This window comes from Myxine glutinosa, chromosome 1 (genome assembly GCF_964187855.1).
Source record: "Myxine glutinosa chromosome 1, kmMyxGlut1.1, whole genome shotgun sequence".
In the NCBI taxonomy this organism is placed as follows: Eukaryota; Metazoa; Chordata; class Myxini; order Myxiniformes; family Myxinidae; genus Myxine; species Myxine glutinosa.
The window spans coordinates 246,104,245-246,127,296 of NC_136261.1; the positions used below are offsets into that span (position 1 = coordinate 246,104,245).

The following is a 23,052-nucleotide window of genomic DNA, read 5'->3' on the forward strand; positions in this document are numbered from 1 at the left end:
GACCAATCAGGGCCGAGGCGAGCTGACCGATGGGCGCGTCCTGAAGGCCGGCGGCTTGATCGCCTGAGGCGCTATAAAAGCGCGCGCGCAAGAAGCGAAAGTGTGGTTGGACTGAGTACGAGACGAGTCAGATGAGTCCTGGAGAAAGCACGCGACGTACACAGAGCAGCAGCAGCAGCCACAGCAGCAACAGCGGCAGCTTCAGCAGCAGCAGCAGCCACAGCAGCTTGGGGCCTTGACGGCAGTTTTGAGCAGGTCCGCGAAGGAACGGCGGCTGCTAAACGCGCCGATCGTGCTGCAGTACCCGTGGACCTTCCTCTCCCTCCAGCCATTCACCTCTGGCCAGTCCTATCATCATTCCCCGCGTGAGTCTGTCCTTGTTTGTTCTGTCCCTGGGTTTAATTAAGACTGTAGGTAAGCTAGCGTTGCACTGTGTCTCTAATATCTTCTGTAAATTATTTTCTTATCTTTCCTTCTTCCTTGGTTACTTTTGGTTGTAAATAGTAAATAAATTATATTCGTATTCCCTACTTCTGTCTTCTTCTCCTTCACATCCGTGTCGCTTTTGTCTTTTCCATATTGAATATCTGTGGCGCGATCCGGCCAACGTTCGGGAATCGGGTTAGTCGGGGTAACTGTTCGGCCACGGTGCCATCCGCTCGGCAAAACAACATCTTATCCGCGGTCCGTAACAATATATATATATATATATATATATATATATATATATATATATATATATATATATATATATATATACATATATACATATATATATATATATATATATATATATATATATATATATATATATATATATATATATATATATATATATATATATATATATATATATATATATATATATATATATATACAGTGAAACCTTGACTTACGAGTGCACCAACTTACGAGTTTTCCGAGATACGAGCCGTCGCTCGGGCGGTTTATTGCTTTGAGATGCGAGCCGAGATCTGAGTTACAAGCTTACGCCACCCGCCACCAAGTGGGTTCCGGTCACGTGGTTATCTTGCCGTGCAAGCATCTCTGCCGTATATCGCTGCTGGTTTGTTTTCGCATGTTGGTTATTTTGGAAAATTTCTTAGTTTTAACCATGGGTCCTCAGAAATTGAGTGCCAAGGGCAGTACTGAGAAGAAGAAGAGGATGATGTGCTTGGATATAAAACATGCAATCGTCGAAAAACATGAGCGAGGTGTGCGTGTTGTCGACTTGGTGAGGCGGATGTGAAGGCAGCTGAAGATTTTATTATAACTTTTGCCGAACTGATAGAAGCCGAACGATACATCCCCCAGCAAATCTTCAACTGTGACGAGACAGGGCTCTTCTGGAAAAAGATGCCGAGGAGGACGTATTTCACGGCAGAGGAGAAGAGCATGCCAGGCCACAACTTGTTCAGAGTGCCGGCGATAGCTCGCCTTCTCTTTGTGGAAAACACGGTGAGATCCTTAACATCCAACAACTAATGGGACGCAAACGGGGCGCCCAGTTTAGCGGTACACACATTGATGAATCACCCTGCCTGTGATTCACCCATGACAGGTTATAGCTGGGTCGGGATTCAAACCCAGGCTGGACAGTTTAGAGTCAAGTGTGCGTACCTCCAGTCCAGGCCATCCTGCCAACTTGTATGCTGCATACAGGTGAAATATAAAGCGCGAGATATTTTTATATATACTGTATACTGTATATTTTAAAAAAAATTGGTGTGGTTTTTGGCGGGCTGGAACGGATTAATAGCATTTCAATGCATTTTAATGGGGAAATTTAATTTGAGAAACGAGCAAATTGAGTTACGAGCTCGGTCACAGAACGAATTAAACTCGTAAGTCAAGGTTTCACTGTATATATATATATATATATATATATATATATATATATATATATATATATATATATATATATATATATATATATATATATATATATATATATGTCACGCTACCAGATTCTTGTACCAGATGCGCTAAACATCTACTGCGTATAAACGCCGTTGAAAGGTGGCGCCGCGTGTTTCACCGTTTTCGCTTCCGGATTGATCGTTTATCAGCAATAAACCGCCGGAAATATACCTTTATTGGCCATCTGGTGACTCTGCTGCTGTTGGTGGCAAGCGTGCCAGGCTTGAAATATACCAATCCGTGCCGTGCTTGCCAGCCAACCTGCTCTCACTGTAAGCCGGCCGGCCATCGCAGAAGCAACAGGGGTGTTGTGACCTGTCCACTACTTATATGACAATCTGATTCATTTTGTTGACTCATGACTGAAAATGCTTGAGACAGTCATTATAGTTTGTGCAATTGATAAGACCTGTGCATGCTGCTCAGTGCTGTGCATCCAGTGTGCATGATATTTTATTCATATACTAGACAAAGAATATCGTTTACTGAACAATGCTGTACTTGTATGTACTTTGTGAATTAGGCTCACAAGACAATGACTTGACCTTTGAATCACACTTCTGGCGGCCAACTTAATATCCCGTGGGGTTTTCAAATGTAAGTAGTATGATGCCACATGCATTTATTGTCCTTCATGGATAAATCAAGCCTTGTGTACATACTTCTTGTAAATGGTGCTTCACCAAACATGTGTGTGAAAATTCTATACATGGAGGCCTACTCGTCATTTTGCCTTGGTATTTTGGCATGACAGCTTGGGCTAGCGTACAGATGGGGGTGCGAGGATTTCCAGTATTTGTGCACAGTTGCAATGCAGATTATGCTTGAAGATTCAATGCAGATTATGCTGCACATAATAAATACAGCAGTAGTAGAAGAAACATGAGCGTGTTTGTTTCCCATAAATTCCAATTAAAATCAGTGCTGGTCACAACTTATTTGCTCAGAAAAAGTGAAAAATACAAAATATTGGCAAGGTGCCAAAAAAAATTGGCACTCGGCCAATAACTCTTATGGTACTTTTATTTACTTTACTTGTCCAACATCATGCTTGAAAAAAACCTTGAGAACCCTAGAAATTGATTCTGATTGTAAATTACTGGTTGGTATTTTTTGCGAAATTTTCTAGATTTCCTGGCATGAAAAGTTGAAAAACTTGACATTTTGGGTAACACATGAATATAAAAATTTTTGTTTTCATGCATTTGTAATTGCCCAATTTGACCAACCCTGCTATTTTATGGAGGTACAGGGTTGGTACTTTAATGCTGCAGGTATAACTCTAAATCCATAATTTGAGCATCTCAACCCACCTGGTGGTATTCCAATTTCAAATGTTGACCTGAAGTCAACCCACGACAGGGGCTCAAACGCAAGACCATAAGATCTTAAACCAGCCACCTTAACCGTTAAAACACCAGGCCTATAGAGAAGAAAAAAAATGAATGAATGAATGATCGTTTTAAGGCCATTTTTCCCGCTGGAGCGGGGGTTAGCCTTGCGGGCCCCATGACAATCATGGTTCCCTGTTTGAGGCAATGTTTTTATGGCCGGATGCCCTTCCTGACGCCAAGAAGCAGCTCATATTATTTTGAACAAATGCATTCCATGAGAAACTAGAATGACACTCGGTAGAGCGCACACCTCCACCAGGCTGAACAGTTTATGTTTTGTATCCCACTGATAGGCCAGATCTGGATCCGGATCTTAACCAAAATCTAATCGGCCTGTTCATGTCACCTAACCAACTCATCCACCAAATATAGTCATAACTAATCCAATTTTTTTTTAAATATCATATCGTTTTTGGCCCTATCTCTAATTGGTGAAGAATCACTTTAAAAATTCTCGGATCTGCATCCATATCTTCACCAAAATGTGAACAATTCGACCTTGTCACACCCCCAACCTGTCCACCAAGTTTCTTCCAAATCCATCTACAACTTTTTGAGATATCCTGCTCACAGACAGACAGACAGTGGTAAAAAAATAACCCGTGCCCCCACCTTCGGTGGCTGAGGTAATGATGTTAGTGGTTTGAAAGTTCACAAATGAAACAAATATACTCATTCATTCATTCATTTAAAATTTAAAAGGACATTTTATTGTCCATAAAATAAAACATTTTACATAAAAGGAAAAACAAATTATATTTTACAAAATTTTACATAAAAGGACATAAAAGGAAAGGACATTAAAGGTCCATTTAAAAGGACAAATTTTAAAAGGTTCATTTAAAAGGACATTTTCCTATTTACCACGATACATTGGCAAAGAAAGATGGTTGAAGGAAGAAGGTTGAAAGCATGATACACACCCACAGTATAATGGCTGATGTCTATGATTCTACCCACAGTAGCTTCGCGAAAACCTCCATGTGCAGCCTTCACTTGCACTGTGGCTCCAGACTAAAAAAGATATTTAAAAAAAATTTAAAAAATTACAGCTTCTAAAATTGTACACCCAGGTTAAATACAAGCTGCAAAACTTCATGTTATAGAACATGCCATTGATAAGTATTCCAATTTCAATATTTTCTGTGGTTCTGAGATGTTATAAATTATCATACACTTTTCCACAATGCTCATCTCCAAATTTGCACAATCGTTGATTAGCAACCCTATGAGCTACATATATGATGATAACCTCCAATCATATTATCAAACCTTCAACAGACTTCCACAATCACTTCAAAACTGCACAAACTTACCACCAGAGATCCTTCGATGAACTCATCGGAAATAACATCCGATGATAAGTCATCCTTGAACACAACCTGGAAAATGGATAAACAGGTAGAAATGACATAATCCTCCATTGTCAATACAAAACACCAATTTTTTGTAAACAGACTTGGTCAGGAAGCTTGTCCTCTCTTGCAGAGAAATTGGTGTTTTCATTCACTAGGAAACCGATCAAAAGAGTCTGGGAACAAATGAAAACTCACCTTCACCTTGAGTGCCTGGACAACATGTTGCACAGTAGCTTCACAGAATGCACCGCGGTACTTGGCACTGACTGCTGTACCCACGGTGAGGTATGCTGGCTCACCAATAGATGGCTGTAAACAAACATATTAACTTTCTATAGATATGAAGAACATGTATATCTCATGAGGAGGTTTAAGCATAAATTCTCATGATAACATTTCATCCAAAATCGCGCTCGCCTCGCCCGCCCCTTCAAGGCTCTCGCCTCGCCCGCCCCTTCAAGGCTCTCGCCTCGCCCGCCCCTTCAAGGCTCTCGCCTCGCCCGCCCCTTCAAGGCTCTCGCCTCGCCCGCCCCATCAAGGACCTCGCCTCGCCCGCCCCTTCAAGGACCTCTCCTCGGCCGTCCCTTCAAGGACCTCTCCTCGGCCGTCCCTTCAAGGACCTCTCCTCGGCCGTCCCTTCAAGGACCTCTCCTCGGCCGTCCCTTCAAGGACCTCTCCTCGGCCGTCCCTTCAAGGACCTCTCCTCGGTCGTCCCTTCAAGGCTCTCAATTTCGGCAATTGAAGCCTTTGCACAATTGTAAATAATGATAATAATCCAAGAATCACCATATAAACTACATCCAGGGCAATATATTTATTGCATATACTAGCGTGACTCGGCACGCTCCGCGCGCCTCACCACATGTCGTTTCAGAGGGATAGACATCTTTGACCATTTCGATGTATTTTGGGTATTCAGGGTCTTTTGGGTCTTCATGGTGTTTTGGGTCTTCATGGCGTTTTGGGTCTTCATGGCGTTTTGGGTCTTCATGGCGTTTTGGGTCTTCATGGCGTTTTGGGTCTTCATGGTGTTTTGGGTCTTCAGGGCCATTTGGGTCTTCAGGGCCATTTGGGTCTTCAGGGCCATTTGGGTCTTCATGGTGTTTTGGGTCTTCATGGTGTTTTGGGTCTTCATGGTGTTTTGGGTTTTCATGGTGTTTTGGGTCTTCAGGGCCATTTGAGTCTTCAGGGCCATTTGAGTCTTCAGGGCCATTTGGGTCTTCAGGGCCATTTGTGTCTTCAGGGCCATTTGGGTCTTCGGTGTCTTCAGGGACTTTTGGGTCTTATGGTTCCTCTAGGCCATTAAGGGTATTTTGGGTCTTCGGGGTCTTTTGGATCTTCAGGGGCTTTTGGGTCTGATGGTTCCTTTGGGTCTTTAAGGGTCTTTGGGGTATTTTGGTTATTTAAGGGTCTTTACGGGTGTTTTGGGTCTTCAGGGTATTTTGGATCTTTGGGGTGTTTTGGGTCTTTGGGGTGTTTTGGGTCTTTGGGGTGTTTTGGGTCTAAAGGGTGTTTTGGGTCTTCGGAATCATTTTGGGTATTCGGGTGTTTTGGGTCTTCGGGGTCTTTTGCAGCCTCTGGGCATTTAAGGGTATTTTGGGTCTTTAGGGTGTTTTGGGTCTCCGGAATATTTTTGGGTATTTGGGGTGTTTTGGGCCTTCAGGGCCATTTGGGTCTTCAGGGTCTTTTGCAGCCTCTGGCATTCAAGGGTATTTTGGGTCTAAAGGGTCTTCAAGGGTCTTTGGGGTGTTTTGGGTCTTTGGGGTGTTTTGGGTCTTCAGAGTATTTTGGGTCTCCAGAATCTTTTTGGGTATTCGGGGTCTTTTGTGTCTTCTGGGTCTTCGGCATCTTTTGGGTCTTCAGTGTCTTTTCGATCCTCTGGGCCTTTAAGGGTATTTTGGGTCTTCGGGGTCTTTGGGGTCTTAAAGGTCTTTTGGTTCCTCTGAGTCGGTTGAGATTCCTCTGGGCCACTTAATCAGTTTATACACTGGCACAGACATGACTAGAAACTCACTTGCTTAGATAAAGAGAATAATTTACCTCCATGAAGAAAGCAGATGGAGAAAACAATCTTTAAAATTACCAGAAATTTTTAGGGGGATCACTGCGACGGCAACATGTTCGATAATCCAAGATATCCTATTCAACAACACAGATTCCAGGTTTTTCCAAAGTCTTTTCAATGAACCATCAGAATAACCACACTGTGGTCACAACTTGTGACAATATCAGCAACGAGCCAATTTAGAAACGCGCATTTAAACACTTAAAAGATGAACAGCGTGATTTGGAAACACACATCTAATGCACTATTAAATGATTAACTCGACACCTCTTATCCATGTCACCCTCCCAAAGGTTATATCAAAACGAGCTAATTCGCCACAGTCACGGATTGCTTAACTCCAATATAGGGCTGCTCAAAAATTATTTATGTAACGCATTTTTTGGGTAATTTGCGTAACGTAACACAACTTAACACTTGATTACCATGCGTTCTGATGTGCTGTGCCATTCATTCTGACAGGCTTGATTAAACCTCCATTATTTGACATATGATTAGATTTTACAGGGGCCCTCATCGTGAGTAACACTCAACCCAAAGAAAGCCAATGGAAATCTAACACAACAAACCCGGGAAGTGTATAATCAGCAAAGGACTAGAGGCCTAATGTGCTCAGCCCACCAGAAAACCAAGATGGCGGCCATATAATTTTGTCTCGGTGCTGTAGTGAGTGGAGTCAAGCGACAGATGTGGGTGTGATCCAGCAGCTGTCCGACCAATTGGAGCACATTTCAAAAAACGACCCCGAACAAGAACCCCCAACAACAACAGCAACGCGAAACTCTTCTAGACCTGCAACATGTCACAGGCAAAAATGCCCCCATCAACTTTTTCCATTTTACTTACTTTCTCTCCAAACATAGTTAAGAGCCATTGCTCGCGAGATCTCGGAGACGGTGGGAGGGATTTTCGAAGCTCCACACGGTCTCCACGTTTTTCGAAGTTAAGTCTGTTCACAATTGTATTTTGTCGAAACTGTATTTATCTTTCGGTGTGTGAAGTTATTGTGTGCAACTTTGGTTGTTTCTCGGTGTTTATCTTTCATAAATTGATCGTCTGTTTGCCGTGTCGTGTCTTGAGGCCTTGTACAGTGTGCACTGTACAACCTTGAGGCTTTGTTTTTCTCTCAGCGGTCCGTCGTTTGTGATCCAATAACTTTCGTTCTCTGTATTCCCAGTCTTTTCACCCATAGCCTACTTCCTTGTGTAAATCTCAACTAGAAAAAAAAAAAAAAAAAAAAAAAAACAATTCCTTCTCTGTTCTCATTCGTTTATTCATTCTTATTCGTTCGTTCGTTCTTCGACCACGTGTTTCTCCCCCATTTTCCCCAGATAGTTTTCACTCATTAACCTTCAATGTTTACACTTTCCCCTCAAGTTATGTATTCCGTCATATTTTATAACACCTTTTTCTTCTTCTTCTTTAAAAGGCTGCTTTCGACTTGCTCACCAAATCAATTCATCCCAAAAAAAAATATCCATCTCCTATAGTGCCTTTTTTCTACATTCCCTAAACTCTCCTGCACTCCATCCTCCATCCAGCGTCCTTAAACGTATTTTTAACTCGAAGGTCACAAGAAACTCATTTTGCAAAAAATGTTCGTTTCCCATGAATCGTACACTTTCAAAAATCCAATCTCACCCCTCCCCTCCAAATCTTCCCCATAACCCCTCCCCTCCAAATCTTCCCCATCACCCCTCCCCTCCAAATCTTCCCCATCACCCATCCCTTTCAAATCTCCCCCCTTGCCCCCTCCCTCCTAAACTACCCCCTCACCCCTCCCCGCCAAGACGCCCCCTCGCCCCTCCCCTCCTAGACTCCTGCCTCACCCCTCCCCTCCAAATCTCCCCCATATCCCATCCCTTTCAAATCCCTCCCCTCCCAAACTCCCCCCTCACCCCTCCCCTTCAAATCTCCCCACCCTCATTGCTTCTCAATTTCCCCCCTCTCACTCCCCCTCCTCAAAGCGTCCTCCCCGCTTCTTCCCCCTTCAAACTCTCACCTCCATCTCCCCCAACCTTCTGCCTCGCTCTTCCCCCTCCTCAAATAACACCTCATTGTGGCTCACCCAATCACCATCAAACCTTTTGTCCGCCCCATCCTTCCCTTTCTCCGAGCTATTCTGAAATCTCTGACACACCTTCAACAGCTCTCCCTATCTCTTCCACCTCTTCCACATCTTACCCTACCCCTCCTCCCCCCTGTTCTGTATCTGATGCTCCCCCTTCCTCTTCAGTAACGGTATGGACCTCAAACATCCGGGGCCTTCGTTCAAACTTAACTGATCTCTCCATACAGGTTGCTTCTGTCAAACCAGACGTGATCTGCTTAACAGAAACTTTCCTCCTTTATGATGTCTCTGATTCCATAGTATCTCTCCCGGGCTACTCCCTCCTCCGGTATGATAGACCTGAGCCTCGTCCTGGAGGCGGGGTTGCTATCTTTATCAAAAACTCTCTTCCTCACTCGCCCTGCACTGCACTCTCTCCACCTCACCCCCAGGAATACCTCTGGCTACGGCTTCCCGTTCGCTCCCACCTCTTGTTCATATGTGTGTTGTACCGTCCACCAAACAGTGATGACTCCATCTACATCTCGCTGTCTGATGATATGGACCAACTTCTATCTACTCATCCCAACTCTCTCTTCCTCATATGTGGTGATTTCAACTGTCATCATGCCAGTTGGCTGGGTGTGGGTACCTCTCTCACCAGCCATGGCTCCTCAGCAAAGGACTTCTGCGACTCACTGGGACTGACACAATCTGTCAATTTCCCGACCCGGATCTCAGTCAACGGAACATCTTCTCTTCTGGACTTGGTTATGACTAACTTCCCTGAAAATGTCTGCTGCTCTTCTTCTGCTCCGATCGGATCATCTGATCATGTCCTTGTTAAAGTGGACATCTCTCTGACCATCCTCAGGGAGCCTGCTCAGCGTCGACGAGTCTGGCATTTCACTCAGGCCAACTGGCGCGGTCTTCAAGCAGCCATCAATCATCTGCCACCTACCACCTCTGACATCAACTCATCCTGGGAATTCTTCCAAAGTAAATTGCTCTCTCTCCTGCACAGATTTATCCCATCTCGTCTTCAGTTGTCATACCCTTCCTCCCGTCCATGGTACACGGAATCTTGTGGTGAGGCTGTTGCCCAGAAACAACTTGCCTTCGTCTCCTGGAAAGCAAATCCAACGGAAGGAAATCTCATTTCCTTTCACAAAGCCCGAAACAAGTGTGTGTCCACCCTCAGGAGAGCCAGGAAACAATATCTCTCCGTTCTCAAGACCGAACTCTCTTATCTGTCTCCCTCTTCCAAATCCTGGTGGCATCTGGTCAAATCCGTTTCTGGTGTTTGTTCCCCCTCCATCCCCTCCCTTACCTCAAACGGCTACACAGCTGACTCCGCACGTGAAAAAGCTGAATGCCTCAACTCTGTGTTTGCCTCTAAATCTTGTGTCCCAAACCCATCCCTCTCTGTACCCACCATACCCAGTCGTACCCTGCTGCTCCTGGACTCCGTGTCCTTTCCTCCTGACAAGGTGGAAAAGTTTCTGTCAACCCTCGACTCTGATTCTGCAACTGGACCCGACGGCATCAGCCCACGGGTCCTAAAATCCTGCTCTGCTGCTCTATCTCACCCTCTCTCTGTTCTCTTCACCCTCTCTTTTGCTCAAGGTCAACTGCCATCTGCTTGGAAATCAGCCAACATCACCGCTTTGCACAAAAAAGGTGCAAAAACAGATCCTAGCAACTACAGACCAATCAGCCTTCTCCCAATTATCAGCAAAGTCATGGAATCCATCATTGCTTCGGATATGAAATCTTTCCTCTTCTCCAATGGCTTGATCTCTGATCATCAATTTGGTTTCAGACCAGGTCACTCTACTCTGGACCTGCTGCTTCTGCTGTCTCAACAATGGATGGAGGTCCTCAATGCCAAACAGGAAATTAGAGCTGTCTCCCTCGACATATCACGTGCCTTCGACACGGTCTGGCACCCCGCTCTGCTCACCAAACTCTCCTCCTTTGGTATCCATGGAAATCTCCACGCATGGCTGGCGGACTTCCTCTCTAGTCGTCGTCAACGTGTGGCCCTGAATGGGTTTCTCTCATCTCCTCTTCCTGTTCAGGCTGGAGTTCCCCAAGGCAGTGTTCTGGGCCCCGTGCTTTTTCTGGTCTTCATCAATGATCTCTCTGACTCTCTCGAAAATCCTCTCTATCTCTTTGCTGATGACTCCACTCTCTGCCGCTCCATTCCTCTTCCCTCAGATCGGCAGTCTGCTGCCTCCTCACTCTCTGAAGACCTGGACAAAATCACAGACTGGTCAAACAAGTGGAACATGTCTTTCAATCCTGACAAATCTCACACTCTTACTATGTCTCTCCGAAAAGATCGACTGGACAACCCTCCCATCTACTTTCTCAACAATCCTCTCCAAGAAGTTCTGTCGCTCAAGATTTTGGGTCTCACTATCTGCCATGATCTTTCTTGGGAAAACCACATTTCCAAGCTGGCCTCCAAAGCCAGTCGCCGACTGGGCATCCTCCGTCGTGCGAAGTCCTTCCTCGGCACACCTGAGCTCCTCACCACATACAAGGCTTTCATCCGCAGCTCAATGGAATACTGTTCTCCCCTATGGGCCGGTGCTCCTGCCTCACACCTAGCTCGGCTTCACGCTGTTGAAACCAAAGCTTTCAGAATTATTGGAATCTCCCGCGATGAAGCTATCTCTGAGGGCCTTTCACTCACTCACCGCAGGCAGGTAGGTGGTCTTTCTGTCTTCTACCGACTCCTCTCCGGCCTTGCACCCCCAGCTCTCTCTGTGCTCTGTCCCCCAAATATTCCTACAGGTCGCACAAGATCTGCCAGCAACCCTCTGATGGTTAAACTGCCGAAATCTCGGCTCTCTGCTCACCTTCACTCTTTCATTCCTCTTTTCTCCCGCCTCTGGAACAAACTCCCTCACTCCCTTCAATCCCACTCCTCCCTCCAGGTCTTTAAAACAGCTGTTCACCACCATCTCTTATCTTCCCCCATCCAAAACCTTGATCTTTTCTACCCCCGCTAATTCACCCCAGATCCACCTTGTTTGAAATTCCAACTTCTTTCCTGGAAGTCCTGGCAGTGTCCATATGTTTTATACCTCTCCCACCGCCCCCTTCCCATGCCCCCCCCCCCAAAGCCCTCGCCCTCTCTCAGATCTCTCGATGTCTCCATGTCTCCATGTCTCTCGGTCCCTGCTCTCAAATGTTGTGTTTGTGTCCTTCCCCCTCTCTCCCCATCTTGTCTACCGCTCCCGATGTTACATGTTTTATGTGTCGGTTTGTCTTTCTGTGTGATTAATGTTCGCTCTTTCACGAGCCTCGATCTTGTATACAAAAAAAAAAAAAAAAAAAAAAAAAAAAAGAGAAGTTAATGTCAAAACACAACTGGGAGAATCTAACTGGGAACATGTGATCTACAACTTATCAGGTTTTTTTGGGGGGTTTTGGTTTTTTTATAACGACAAACACTTAACACTGGCACTGAGCTTCGGGTAAGTGCCATCATTGATAAGTTGGTTGGGAAGCCCCGTGTTGGCTTAACAGTTAAGGTAACTGGCTTAAGATCTTAGGGCTTTGAGTTTGAGCCACTGTCGTGCTCTTGAAATAACATCGGGAGGATCGACTCAGCCTGTCATCCTACCGGGGTCAGCAAAATGAGTACCAGCTTACTGGTAACAGGGGCATTGCATCAGCACCACAGCCGAGCTTCTAGAAAATGATGCAACCAGCAGCCACAGACTGCATACAAAACAACAAAAAAGATGGTTGGGGATGAATGCAATACCTTCAAAACCCCTCCGCATGGAGCAATGTTCGAATAAGACAACATCAAGAACTTATTTGCCAGTGGAGAAGTCAGCATCATGTCAATCATATCACTTTATACTTCAACAAACAATTTTAAAATGGGAGAAAAATAATCGGAATATTTATAAATTGTATGAGAATCGAAAGAGTCTGTGCGCAATCTCCTAATGTTTAAATAATGTTGAAAAAAGAAGAAGAAGAAAAACAACCCAATTTAACGTTGAGACGTTGACCGATGTTCCTCCGTCCACATTAAGTCTTTGCTTATAGTGTAGCAGCATAGCAAACCTGTTGTACATTTTGTGATACAAGCACCAAATTTGGCACAAATGTACATTAATATGTTGCGAACATTTTCAGATATTGGGCCACTTGAAATTCCGTAATTTTTTTTTTCAAATTTTTTCAAATTTCGTAATTTCAAATTTTTCGGGTGACACCGTCACAATTTCGGTCTTCGAGGCCGGCCGATATAGTGGGGCGGCTTAACCCAAATATTCAAAAGAATTGTGCATTTTGTGATACAAGCACCAAATTTGGCACAAATGTACATTAATATGTTGCGAACATTGTGTGGTCAGCAATGAAGACGAGAGTCTGAATTACATGTATGCAAAAGACCTTGTGAACCAGTGAAGCAAATACACGGGTAAGCATGAATTAAATCTAGGGCATGATATAATTTCCATGATGTTTACCTCTACACTCAATGGTGGAAGGAGGTAATGTTTTGATCCCAGCTTGTCTGTATGTCTGTTAGTCCACAAAATTCCAGACAAAGCTTGTAGTAGTGGTAGTTGTAGTGGTAGTGGTGATAACAGAAATTGTTATATAGAACTGAACTTATATTATTATTATATGCAGAAAATAAGTTCATTTCTATATGCCCTGCAGTGGACAGGTTAATTGGTTTATGCACTGAAGGGGTCACCCTGGTGTGCACTGCTGTGTTCTGCCTAACTGAGTTGTTCAGGTATGATGTACTCAGCACAAGCTTCCGGTCGGCCCGGAGGTGGGGGTGCGGGGCCTGTCACGGAACGTCAAAACAAACGGCCTGCCGGGGCCGCCCAAAAGTCGGGCGTGAGGGGCGCGTCCACTAATGGAACGCCTCTCGCTTCCCAGATCGAGGGCCACGTGGTCAGGAGAACCTCGTCCCTTCCGGTCACACTTTGCCTATCGGCCGGCCTCGAAGACCGAAATTGTGACGGTGTCACCCGAAAAATTTTAAATTACGAAATTTGAAAAAATCTGAAAAAAAAATTTACGGAATTTCAAGTGGCCCAATATCTGAAAATGTTCGCAACATATTAATGTACATTTGTGCCAAATTTGGTGCTTGTTTCACAAAATGCACAATTCTTTTGAATATTTGGGCTAAGCCGCCCCACTATTACTCCAACTTTGACCTAAAACTTCAAGACCATTTGAACTCAATATCTAATCTCTACATATGTATCATAGTACATGTACTTAGTTTGATTCAAATCCCGACCTTGATAACATTTTTACCTGGCATGACATGACCTCTGACCTCTTGATGCTAAAATCTAATCAGTTCATCTTTGCATCATTATACATACTTGTGTAGTGCTGGGCACACACGTTAAACCCGCAGCGGTTGTCCGAAGACCAACTCCGCCGCGGATGCGCGCAGGTCGTCCTTGGGCGCCGTCCTGAGGCCCAGCAGGACCCAGGGGAGCCTGTCGACCCAGCCGCCGTCGCGGAGGCTGGCCCGGAGCACGGCCTTCATGGCGCGATGGAAGCGCTCGCACAGGCCGTTGGCCTGGGGGTGGTAGGCCGTGGTGCGGTGCAGCTGGACGCCGAGCCCCCGCGCAACCGCCCCCCAGAGCTCCGAGGTGAACTGGGGGCCGCGGTTGGACGAGATGTCCGAGGGGGCGCCGAACCGGGCAACCCAAGTGGCAATGAACGCCTGCGCGACGTCCGCCGCCGTCGTTGCTGCCAAAGGCACGGCCTCCGGCCACCGGGTGGTGCGGTCCACCATGGTGAGGACGTGGGTGAAACCCCGCGAGGGGGGCAGAGGTCCCACCAAGTCCACGTGAACGTGGTCGAACCGACGTTCAGGCACAGTAAACGGGGCCAACAGGGCCTGGGTGTGGCGGTGAACCTTCGCGCGCTGGACGCGAAGCACGTCCTGGCCCAATCGCGGACGGCATTCCGGAGGCCATGCCAGACGAACTTGTCGGCGACCAGCTTCTGGGAGGCCTTCGTGCCCGGGTGGGACAGGCCGTGGATGGCGTCAAAAACCCGGCGCTGCCAGCCAGCGGGCACGATGGGGCGAGGCCGGCCGAGGGAGACGTCGCACAAGAGGGCCGTGCCCGCGCCGTCGAACGGTACCTCGGGGACGCGGAGGCCTGTGACGGTGGTCCGAAAAGCCTGGACGGCGGGGTCGGCGGACTGGTCCGCCGCCATCCGGGAATAGTCGATCCCGAGGTGGACCGCGTGGGCGACGGACCGGGAAGGGCAATCCGCCACTGGGTTGTCCTTCCCCGCGACATGCAGGATGTCCGTCGTGTACTCGGACACGGCCGAGAGGTGACGCTGCTGCCGGGCCGACCACGGCTCGGCGACCTTGGCCATCGCGAAGACCAGGGGCTTGTGGTCGACGAAGGCTGCGAACGGGCGGCCCTCGAGCAGATGGCGGAAGTGCCGGACCGCCAGGTGGAGCCCGAGCAGCTCGCGGTCGAAGGTACTGTACCGCCGTTCGTGCGGGCGGAGCTGCCGGCTAAAAAACGCCAGCGGCTGCCAAGCTCCCTTCACTCATTGCTCGTGCACCGCGCCCACGGCGTAGTCCGACACGTCGGTGGTGAGGGCGATCAGTGCATCGGGCACCGGGTGCGCGAGCATGGTGGCGTTAGCCAAGGCGAGCTTCGCGCCCGCGAACGCCGCGTCCATCGGCTCGGTCCAGACAACGTCGCCTTTGCCCGGCTTCCCCCGGAGGGCCTCGTGCAGGGGGCGCAGGAGCTGGGCGATGCGGGGCAGGAAACGGTGATAAAAGTTCACCATGCCCAGGAACTCCTGGAGCCCCTTGATCGTGCGGGGGCGCAGAAAACCCCTGACCGCCTCCACCTTGGCCGGTAAGGGGATTTTTTTTTTTTTTTGTATACTGAATCGAGGCTCGTGAAAGAGCTAACATTTACTTCACAAACAAATCAACCAGACAAACAAAACACATAAAAAGAGGGAGCAGAAAACAAGATGGGGAGTAGGGTGGGCTTCAAAAAATCAAAATGCAGATGTTCTCCGGGACATGGTCTATTTTTGTTCCTTTTGGTGTCAAAGGAAAGCACACCACATTTGAATGGAATCCAATAATATTTAGGGGTGCCACATCAGTGATGAATTTTCCCCCATGCAAAAATAGGAATTCCCATTTTTTGGGCTGTATATACACAAAATAAATACATAATTATATATATACATTAAATATAATATTAAAAATAAATATATAGTAAATATACATTAAATAATATTAATATATATTATATTATACATTATATATATAATTATACGATAGACAATTATACAAATATAGACAAATATAATACATTAAATAATATATTAAAAATAAATATAATATATTAAAATTGAAATATAATAAATAAATATATAGTTATACAATATATATACATTATAATTAAATATACATTAAATTTATACATAAAATATACATTAAATAATAAATATACATAAATACACATTATACATTATATATATAGTTATATACAATATATTATACATACAGTTTTGAGACTTCCTATGATCACTATCTGGGCAATTTTCATGCATGTTTTGTACAGGTTCCCGGGGTCAGGGGTACGCTTTTTTAGTGTGTAATATGTAGGCCTAACTTATTGACTGTGGCTCTTTTGTAGAGAGTGACCCTGTGGAGTAAGAATTAACAGGATTTTACCCACATTCTTGCGTATTTTGCAGATATGGCATGTGCTAGTACCAGTGTTTCATTGAAAACTCGGGCTCAGGATAATGTGTATCTCATTGGGTCCACTTCTGGAGATGCCATCAAAGGTGCCAAGCTCCCGACTGTGCATCAATCTCTTGTCCTGTTTTTCCATCACCTGAAGAAGGAGAATCGCACTGCCCGGGAGAGTGCAACCCTCACCATTGAAGAGGTTGTGAAGTTCTGGGAAAAAGCTCACCTACCTACAACGACGAAGCAGCACTGCATCCATCGTTTGGAGAGGCTATATGAAGAATGGAGGAGCCTCCAAAAAGGTGCAAAGCGGGGTGGTGCGACCCAAGAGAAAAAGGAAGCATCCTTCATGGCCTCCTTGGAGAAGACGTTTGATCTTAGGCATGCAGATTCGGAGGCCATAATCACCAACCCCGAGGACAGGAAGTTTCTTCACGATCAATTCTCAGAGAGGAAGGCTTCAATGGGATCTGTAGACACTGTGTTGGAAGCAAAAACGAAGCGAAAGAAAGAAAGGGAAGAAAAGGAGAAGACTAAGGCAGAGAAGGAAAATAAGAGACAGGAAATGGTCATGAAGGGTGCTACTGCTATGGAAGTCACAGACTCAGACTCTGACTCTGAGACCACGGCACAGGCTGGTTCTTCATCATCTGATGGTGGGATATCTCGTCCCAAGAAAAGAAGGCCTATCAACATTGTCACTCCTGAAGTCGCAGCTTCTTTGGATCGTACGAAAACAAGTGACCGAATGGCTGTCCACAACTTGGCATCCATTTGTAGAGCAGTAGGATGGGATCCTGCAGAGCTGGCACTGAACCGATGGACAGTGCGGCGGAATCGCATGATGCATCGATGCAAAACCATGGACGAAATAAAAGAAGCATTTCATCATAATGTGCAGGGTCCTTTAGTGGTCCATTGGGATGGAAAGCTTCTTCCCGATGTCACTGGAGATTTTGTGCATGTGAAGGTGGATCGTCTTCCAATCCTTGTGTCCAACCAGTACCATGGAATGGAGCAGCTGTTGAATGTTCCCAAGTTACCTGATGGGGGAGGAGAAGCTATGGCAACCGCTGTAGTGGACACACTGAAGAGCTGGAACCTTGTGGGCAAGGTGAAGGCTTTGTCTTTTGACACAACGGCCAGCAATTCAGGTGTTCGTGGAGGGGCTGCTGTCCTCATTGAAAAGAAGCTACAGACTGAACTAATTCATTTGGCTTGCCGCCATCATGCGCACGAAATCATTCTGGGAGATGTTTTCACCACTCTTTTCGGTCCTTCATCAGGCCCTGACATCCAGCTTTTTAAGCGGTTTCAGGCGGAGTGGCCGTCCATTGCCCATCACCAACCAAAAAATGGATTCACAGATCCTGATACGGCAGCTGAGTTTGCACAGAACAATGACATGATGGATGAAGCTCTGGAATTTGCTCTTGTGTGTTTGAAAGATCAGCAGCCACGAGATGATTATCGTGAACTCCTAGAACTGACTGTCATCTACATGGGAGGAATCCCACCTCGTGGAATCCGGATCATGGCTCCAGGAGCAATGCACAGAGCCAGATGGATGGCAAAAGCACTATATTCACTACAGGTGTTCATGTTTCGGTCAGAGTTCCACTTGACACTTCGAGAGGCGAGAGAACTCCGAGCCTTCAACATTTTTGTCTGCCTTGTGTATGTACAGGCTTGGTTTCGGGCTCCACAAGCTATTGAGGCTCCCCTGAATGACATTAACCTCTTCAAGAAGTTGGAAAAGTTTGAACAAATCAATCAGAAGATGGCTCAGGCAGCCTTGAAGGCACTTGGCCGCCACACGTGGTACATGAGCCCAGTACTAGTGGCATTTGCATTCTTTGACACCAGAATTGACAAAGAAAGCAAGATCAATATGATTGAAGCATTGAAAAATGATGGTGAAAACCCCTCTCCAAAGAGACCAGCTATCAAACGAGGAACCGCCCTGTCAATCGCTGGCCTCATAACAAAACACACCAAGCATTTCTTCAGCATCCTAGGGACCCCAACTGATTGGATGGATAAGGATCCTGGTTCATGGGAGCAAGAAACCAGCTTTCAGGAAGCAAAGAAAGCCGCCAGTGGCTTAGTCATGGTGAACGACAGGGCAGAAAGGGGTGTCGCATTGATACAAGACTACAATAAGCTCCTTACAAAGGATGAAGAGCAAAAGCAAGCTCTGCTCCAAGTTGTTGCTGTTCACAGGAAGATGTACCCCGATGCCAAGAAGGCAACAGTGGTGAAACAGGCCCAGAAATAGGAGTTACATTTCTCATTATATTTGGGTTTTTTAATATTATGTGATATGGTGTCTCTTCATTTTATGAACTGAACATTTGGATTGTTATCATTGAATTTGAGTTTTCATAGCAATATAGTGCTATTTGTGCAGCTATTGTAACTTGTGTTTGCTAGAATACAAAGAAAGTGAGTGGAGGGTGGATTTTCATAAAACAAGCTTCTGGTTTTGCTTTCGATCCATATATAGAAAAGTTTTGTAGACACCTTTAGTTTGAAGGCTGATGTGGCACCCCTAAATAAAATCGGATTGCTTTCATATTTGGTGTCTTTTCATTTTGGAACAAAAGGAACAACATAAAGCCATGTCCCAGTAAATATTTTTAAAAAATTATTTTGAGCACCACCCTAATGGGGAGAGAAGGGGAAGCACACAAACACAACATTTGAGAGCAGGGAGATGTGTGGAAGGGAGAGGGCTTGGGGGGAGGAGGCATGGGAAAGGGGGGGGGGGGTGGAGGGAGAAGTATAAAACACAAGGACACCAAGGACTTCCAGGACAGAAGTTGGTATTTCAAAAAAGTGGAATTGGGGTGAAATTAGCGGGGGTAGAAAAGATCAAGGTTTTGGATGGGGGAAGATAAGAGATGGTGGTGAACAGCTGTTTAAAAGACCTGGAGGGTGGAGTGGGATTGAAGAGAGTGAGGGAGTTTGTTCCAGAGGCGGGAGAAAAGAGGAATGAAGGAGTGAAGGTGAGCAGAGAGTCTTGATTTTGGCAGTTTGACCATAAGAGGGTTGCAGGCAGATCTTGTGCGACCTGTAGGAATATTTGCGGGACAGAGCCCAGAGAGAGCTGGGGGGGGCAAGGCCAGAGAGGAGTCGGTAGAAGATGGAAAGACCACCAACCTGCCTGCGGTGAGTGAGTGAGAGGCCCTTGGAGTTAGCTTCATCGCGGGAGATTCCAATGATTCTGAATGCTTTGGTTTCAACAGCGTGAAGACGAGCTAGGTGTGAGGCAGGAGCACCAGCCCAGACGGGAGAGCAGTATTCCATTGAGCTGCGGATGAAAGCCTTCTATGTGGTGAGGAGCTCAGGTGTGCCAAGGAAGGACTTCGCACGACGGAGGATGCCCAGTCGGTGACTGGCTTTGGAGGCCAGATTTGAAATGTGGTTTTCCCAGGAAAGATCATGGCAGATAGTGAGACCCAAAAGCTTGAGTGACAGAACTTCTTGGAGAGGATTATTCAGAAAGTGGATGGGAGGGTTGTCCAGTCGGTCTTTTCGGAGAGACATCGTAAGAGTGTGAGATTTGTCAGGATTGAAAGACATGTTCCACTTGTTTGCCCAGTCTGTGATTTTGTCCAGGTCTGCAGAGAGTGAGGAGGCAGCAGACTGCCGATCTGAGGGATGAAGAATGGAGCGACAGAGAGTAGAGTCATCAGCAAAGAGATACAGAGGATTTTCAAGAGAGTCAGAGAGATCATTGATGAAGACCAGAAAAAGCACAGGGCCTAGAACACTGCCTTGTGGAACTCCAGCCTGAACAGGAAGAGGAGATGAGAGAAACCCATTCAGGGCCACACGTTGACTACGACTAGAGAGGAAGTCCGCCAGCCATGCGTGGAGATTTCCATGGATACCAAAAGAGGAGAGTTTGGTGAGCAGAGCGGGGTGCCAGACCGTATCGAAGGCACGTGATATGTCAAGGGAGACTGCTCTAATTTCCTCTTTGGCATTGAGGACCTCCATCCATTGTTGAGAAAGCAGAAGCAGCATGTCCAGAGTAGAGTGTCCAGGTCTGAAACCAAATTGATGATCAGAGATCAAGCCATTGGAGAAGAGGAAAGATTCCCTTTGTGCCTGAAAGTGCCTGGTGACGCGGTGCCCCAAAAAGTCGATTTTGGTGACGCCGAACCGGCACTTGGCGGGGTTGATGATCAGGCCATGCCGGCCCAGGCGTTCGAAGAGCGTGCGGAGATGGCGGAGGTGCTCCTCACGGGACGCGCTTGCAACGAGGATGTCATCCAGGTAGACGTACACGAAATCCAAGTCGCGCAAGATGCTGTCCATGAGCCGCTGGAACGCCTGGGCCGCGTTCTTCAACCCGAAGGGCATCCGCAGAAACTCGAAGAGGCCGAATGGTGTGATGACGGCCATCTTCGGTATGTCCTCCGGCCTGACGGGGACCTGGTGGTATCCGCGGATGAGGTCCACCTTGGAGAAGAGGGACATTTTCGCCAACCGGGCGGAAAAGTCCTGGATGTGAGGGACCGGGTAGCGGTCGGGGGTGGTCGCATCGTTGAGACGGCGGTAGTCTCCGCACGGCCACCAACCGCCGCCGGACTTGGGCACAATGTGCAGCGGCGATGCCCATGCGCTGTTGGAGCGCCGGACGATGCCCAGTCGCTCCAGCGTGGCGAACTCCTCCTGCGCCACGGCGAGCTTCGCCGGGTCGAGGCGGCGCGCCCGGGCGTAGACCGGTGGCCCGACAGTGGGGATGTGATGATCCACCCCGTGCTTGACGGCCACCGCCGAGAAGGTGGGTCGCGTGAGGGCCGGGAAACTGGCGAGGAGGCGGGTGAACTCGTCCGCTGCCGGAAGCGTGCAGACCAACCTCGCCGGGACTGAACCGCTCAGCAAGCCGCTTGGCGAGCCGCCCGGTGAGCCGCCCAGGGAGCTGCTCAACGAACTGCTCAGTGCGCAAGCGAGCGAGCTGAAGGTTTAGGCTTGGACAAGGCGTCTGTGCCTCACGTCCACCAACAGCCCATGCGCACAGAGGAAGTCTGCTCCGAGTAGGCCCATGGGGACACTAGCGGTAACGAACGACCACTGAAAGCGCTGCCCCCCGAACCGCAGCGAGAGACAACGCTTCCCGAACGTGCGGATGGGCGTGCCGTTGGCGGCAAGCAAAGCGGGGCCCCGACCCTCAGCTTGCTTGTCGGACGCGGAGGCAGGGAGGACGCTCACCTGCGCTCCCGTGTCGCACAGGAAGCGACGACCCGAGGAGGTGTCTGTTATGAACAGAAGGCTGCCAGTATGGCCGACCCTCATGGCAGGAAGCGAGCGCCGGCCTGGCCGTTTCCCGACCTGCCAAAAGTACAAGGAGGGCGGCAGGACCTGGCCTTGTGGCCGAACCTGGTACGGAAGTGGAACCAGGTCTGGCCCGGTGGTGGTTGTCGCACCGGTTGTGACGACGGTGGTGGGTGGGGCGTGGCGGCGGCCACGCGCGGATCCGAACAACCTGCGCCGTGGTCGGGAGGATCCGAACGCCATGCCACGTGGCGATCCGGACCACTCGCGCCGTGCCGGGATCCACGACGGCCGTGCTATATGCGGGCCGTGTGTCGTGGGCTGCGAAAAACTTGTCCGCCTCCCTGGCCAGGGCACGCGGTTCCGTAATGGTCAAACCGGCCAGCGCGAGCCGTACCTGTACAGGTAGCTGGCGGAGGAAGAGAGCACGGAAAAGGAAATCCGCGTCGCCGTCGCCGAGCAGGCACAGCATGTAATCCATGCGGGCGGACGGTCGTGTGTCGCCGAGGACGGGAAGGTCCAAAGGACGGTCAGCGCGGTCGGCCTCTGTGAGGCCAAACGTGTCGAGGAGAAGTCGCTTGAGCGCCGCGTACTTGCTCTCGTCCGGCGGGTGCCAGAGGAAGGACACGACTCGGGCGGCCGTGCCGGATCCCAGGGCAGCGACCACGTAAAATTGGCGCCGGACGATGACGGAGCTGGAATTGGGCCTCGGCCTGTAGAAACCAGGTGTCGGCCTGCGCTTCCCAGAACTCCGGGAGCTTGATCGCAACAGCGTTGACGGCCATGGCGCGTTCGGGGAACAGCAACGGCTGAACCAGTGGGGGGTCACCAGTGTGGTGCTGGGCACACACGTTAAACAAAGGTAGGCCACAACGCTTTAGGTTAAGTCGAGCTCTTTATTCATTGCTCACTCGTCAGCACTGCCGTGCTCGGGGCTGAGAGGCCACACCTCACCTGGGGCGTGGCCGACGCCCACTGGTGCGCGGAATTATGTCACTGCGCCAGCGAGCCATCGTGTCCGCCACACTTGTACCAATTTTGACTTAGATCCCTTAAGTTATAGTGGTAACGAAAACATATCATGGACGGATGGACAGCCGGTCGGACAATCTGAAAGCATAATGCGTCCAGCGACTTCGTCAGCGGAGGCATAAAAAAAAATCCAAAGGGAATACAGATAATCCCACACACGTCTATAGCATGAATGCAGGTATAGGCACAAC

The 23,052-nt window shown here is 47.9% G+C and overlaps 1 protein-coding gene across 8 annotated transcripts in view; it reads right to left on the minus strand.

The window, feature by feature from the left end:
- The window catches only part of LOC137435788 (AT-rich interactive domain-containing protein 4B), a 198,729-nt gene that overhangs the window by 135,627 nt on the left and 40,050 nt on the right, over positions 1-23,052 (minus strand). For 6 of the 8 annotated variants that reach the window (XM_078785603.1, XM_068129745.2, XM_068129751.2 and 3 more), the window contains exons 3-5: positions 4,868-4,981; positions 4,631-4,696; positions 4,238-4,328 (exon numbers count right to left, since the gene is read on the minus strand). In XM_078785603.1, coding sequence (XP_078641729.1) covers positions 4,238-4,328; positions 4,631-4,696; positions 4,868-4,981 — 271 coding nt within the window. Of the gene's footprint in view, positions 1-4,237; positions 4,329-4,630; positions 4,697-4,867; positions 4,982-23,052 lie in introns of those variants that run through there. The other 2 variants (XM_078785606.1, XM_068129758.2) reach the window with 2 other exon arrangements.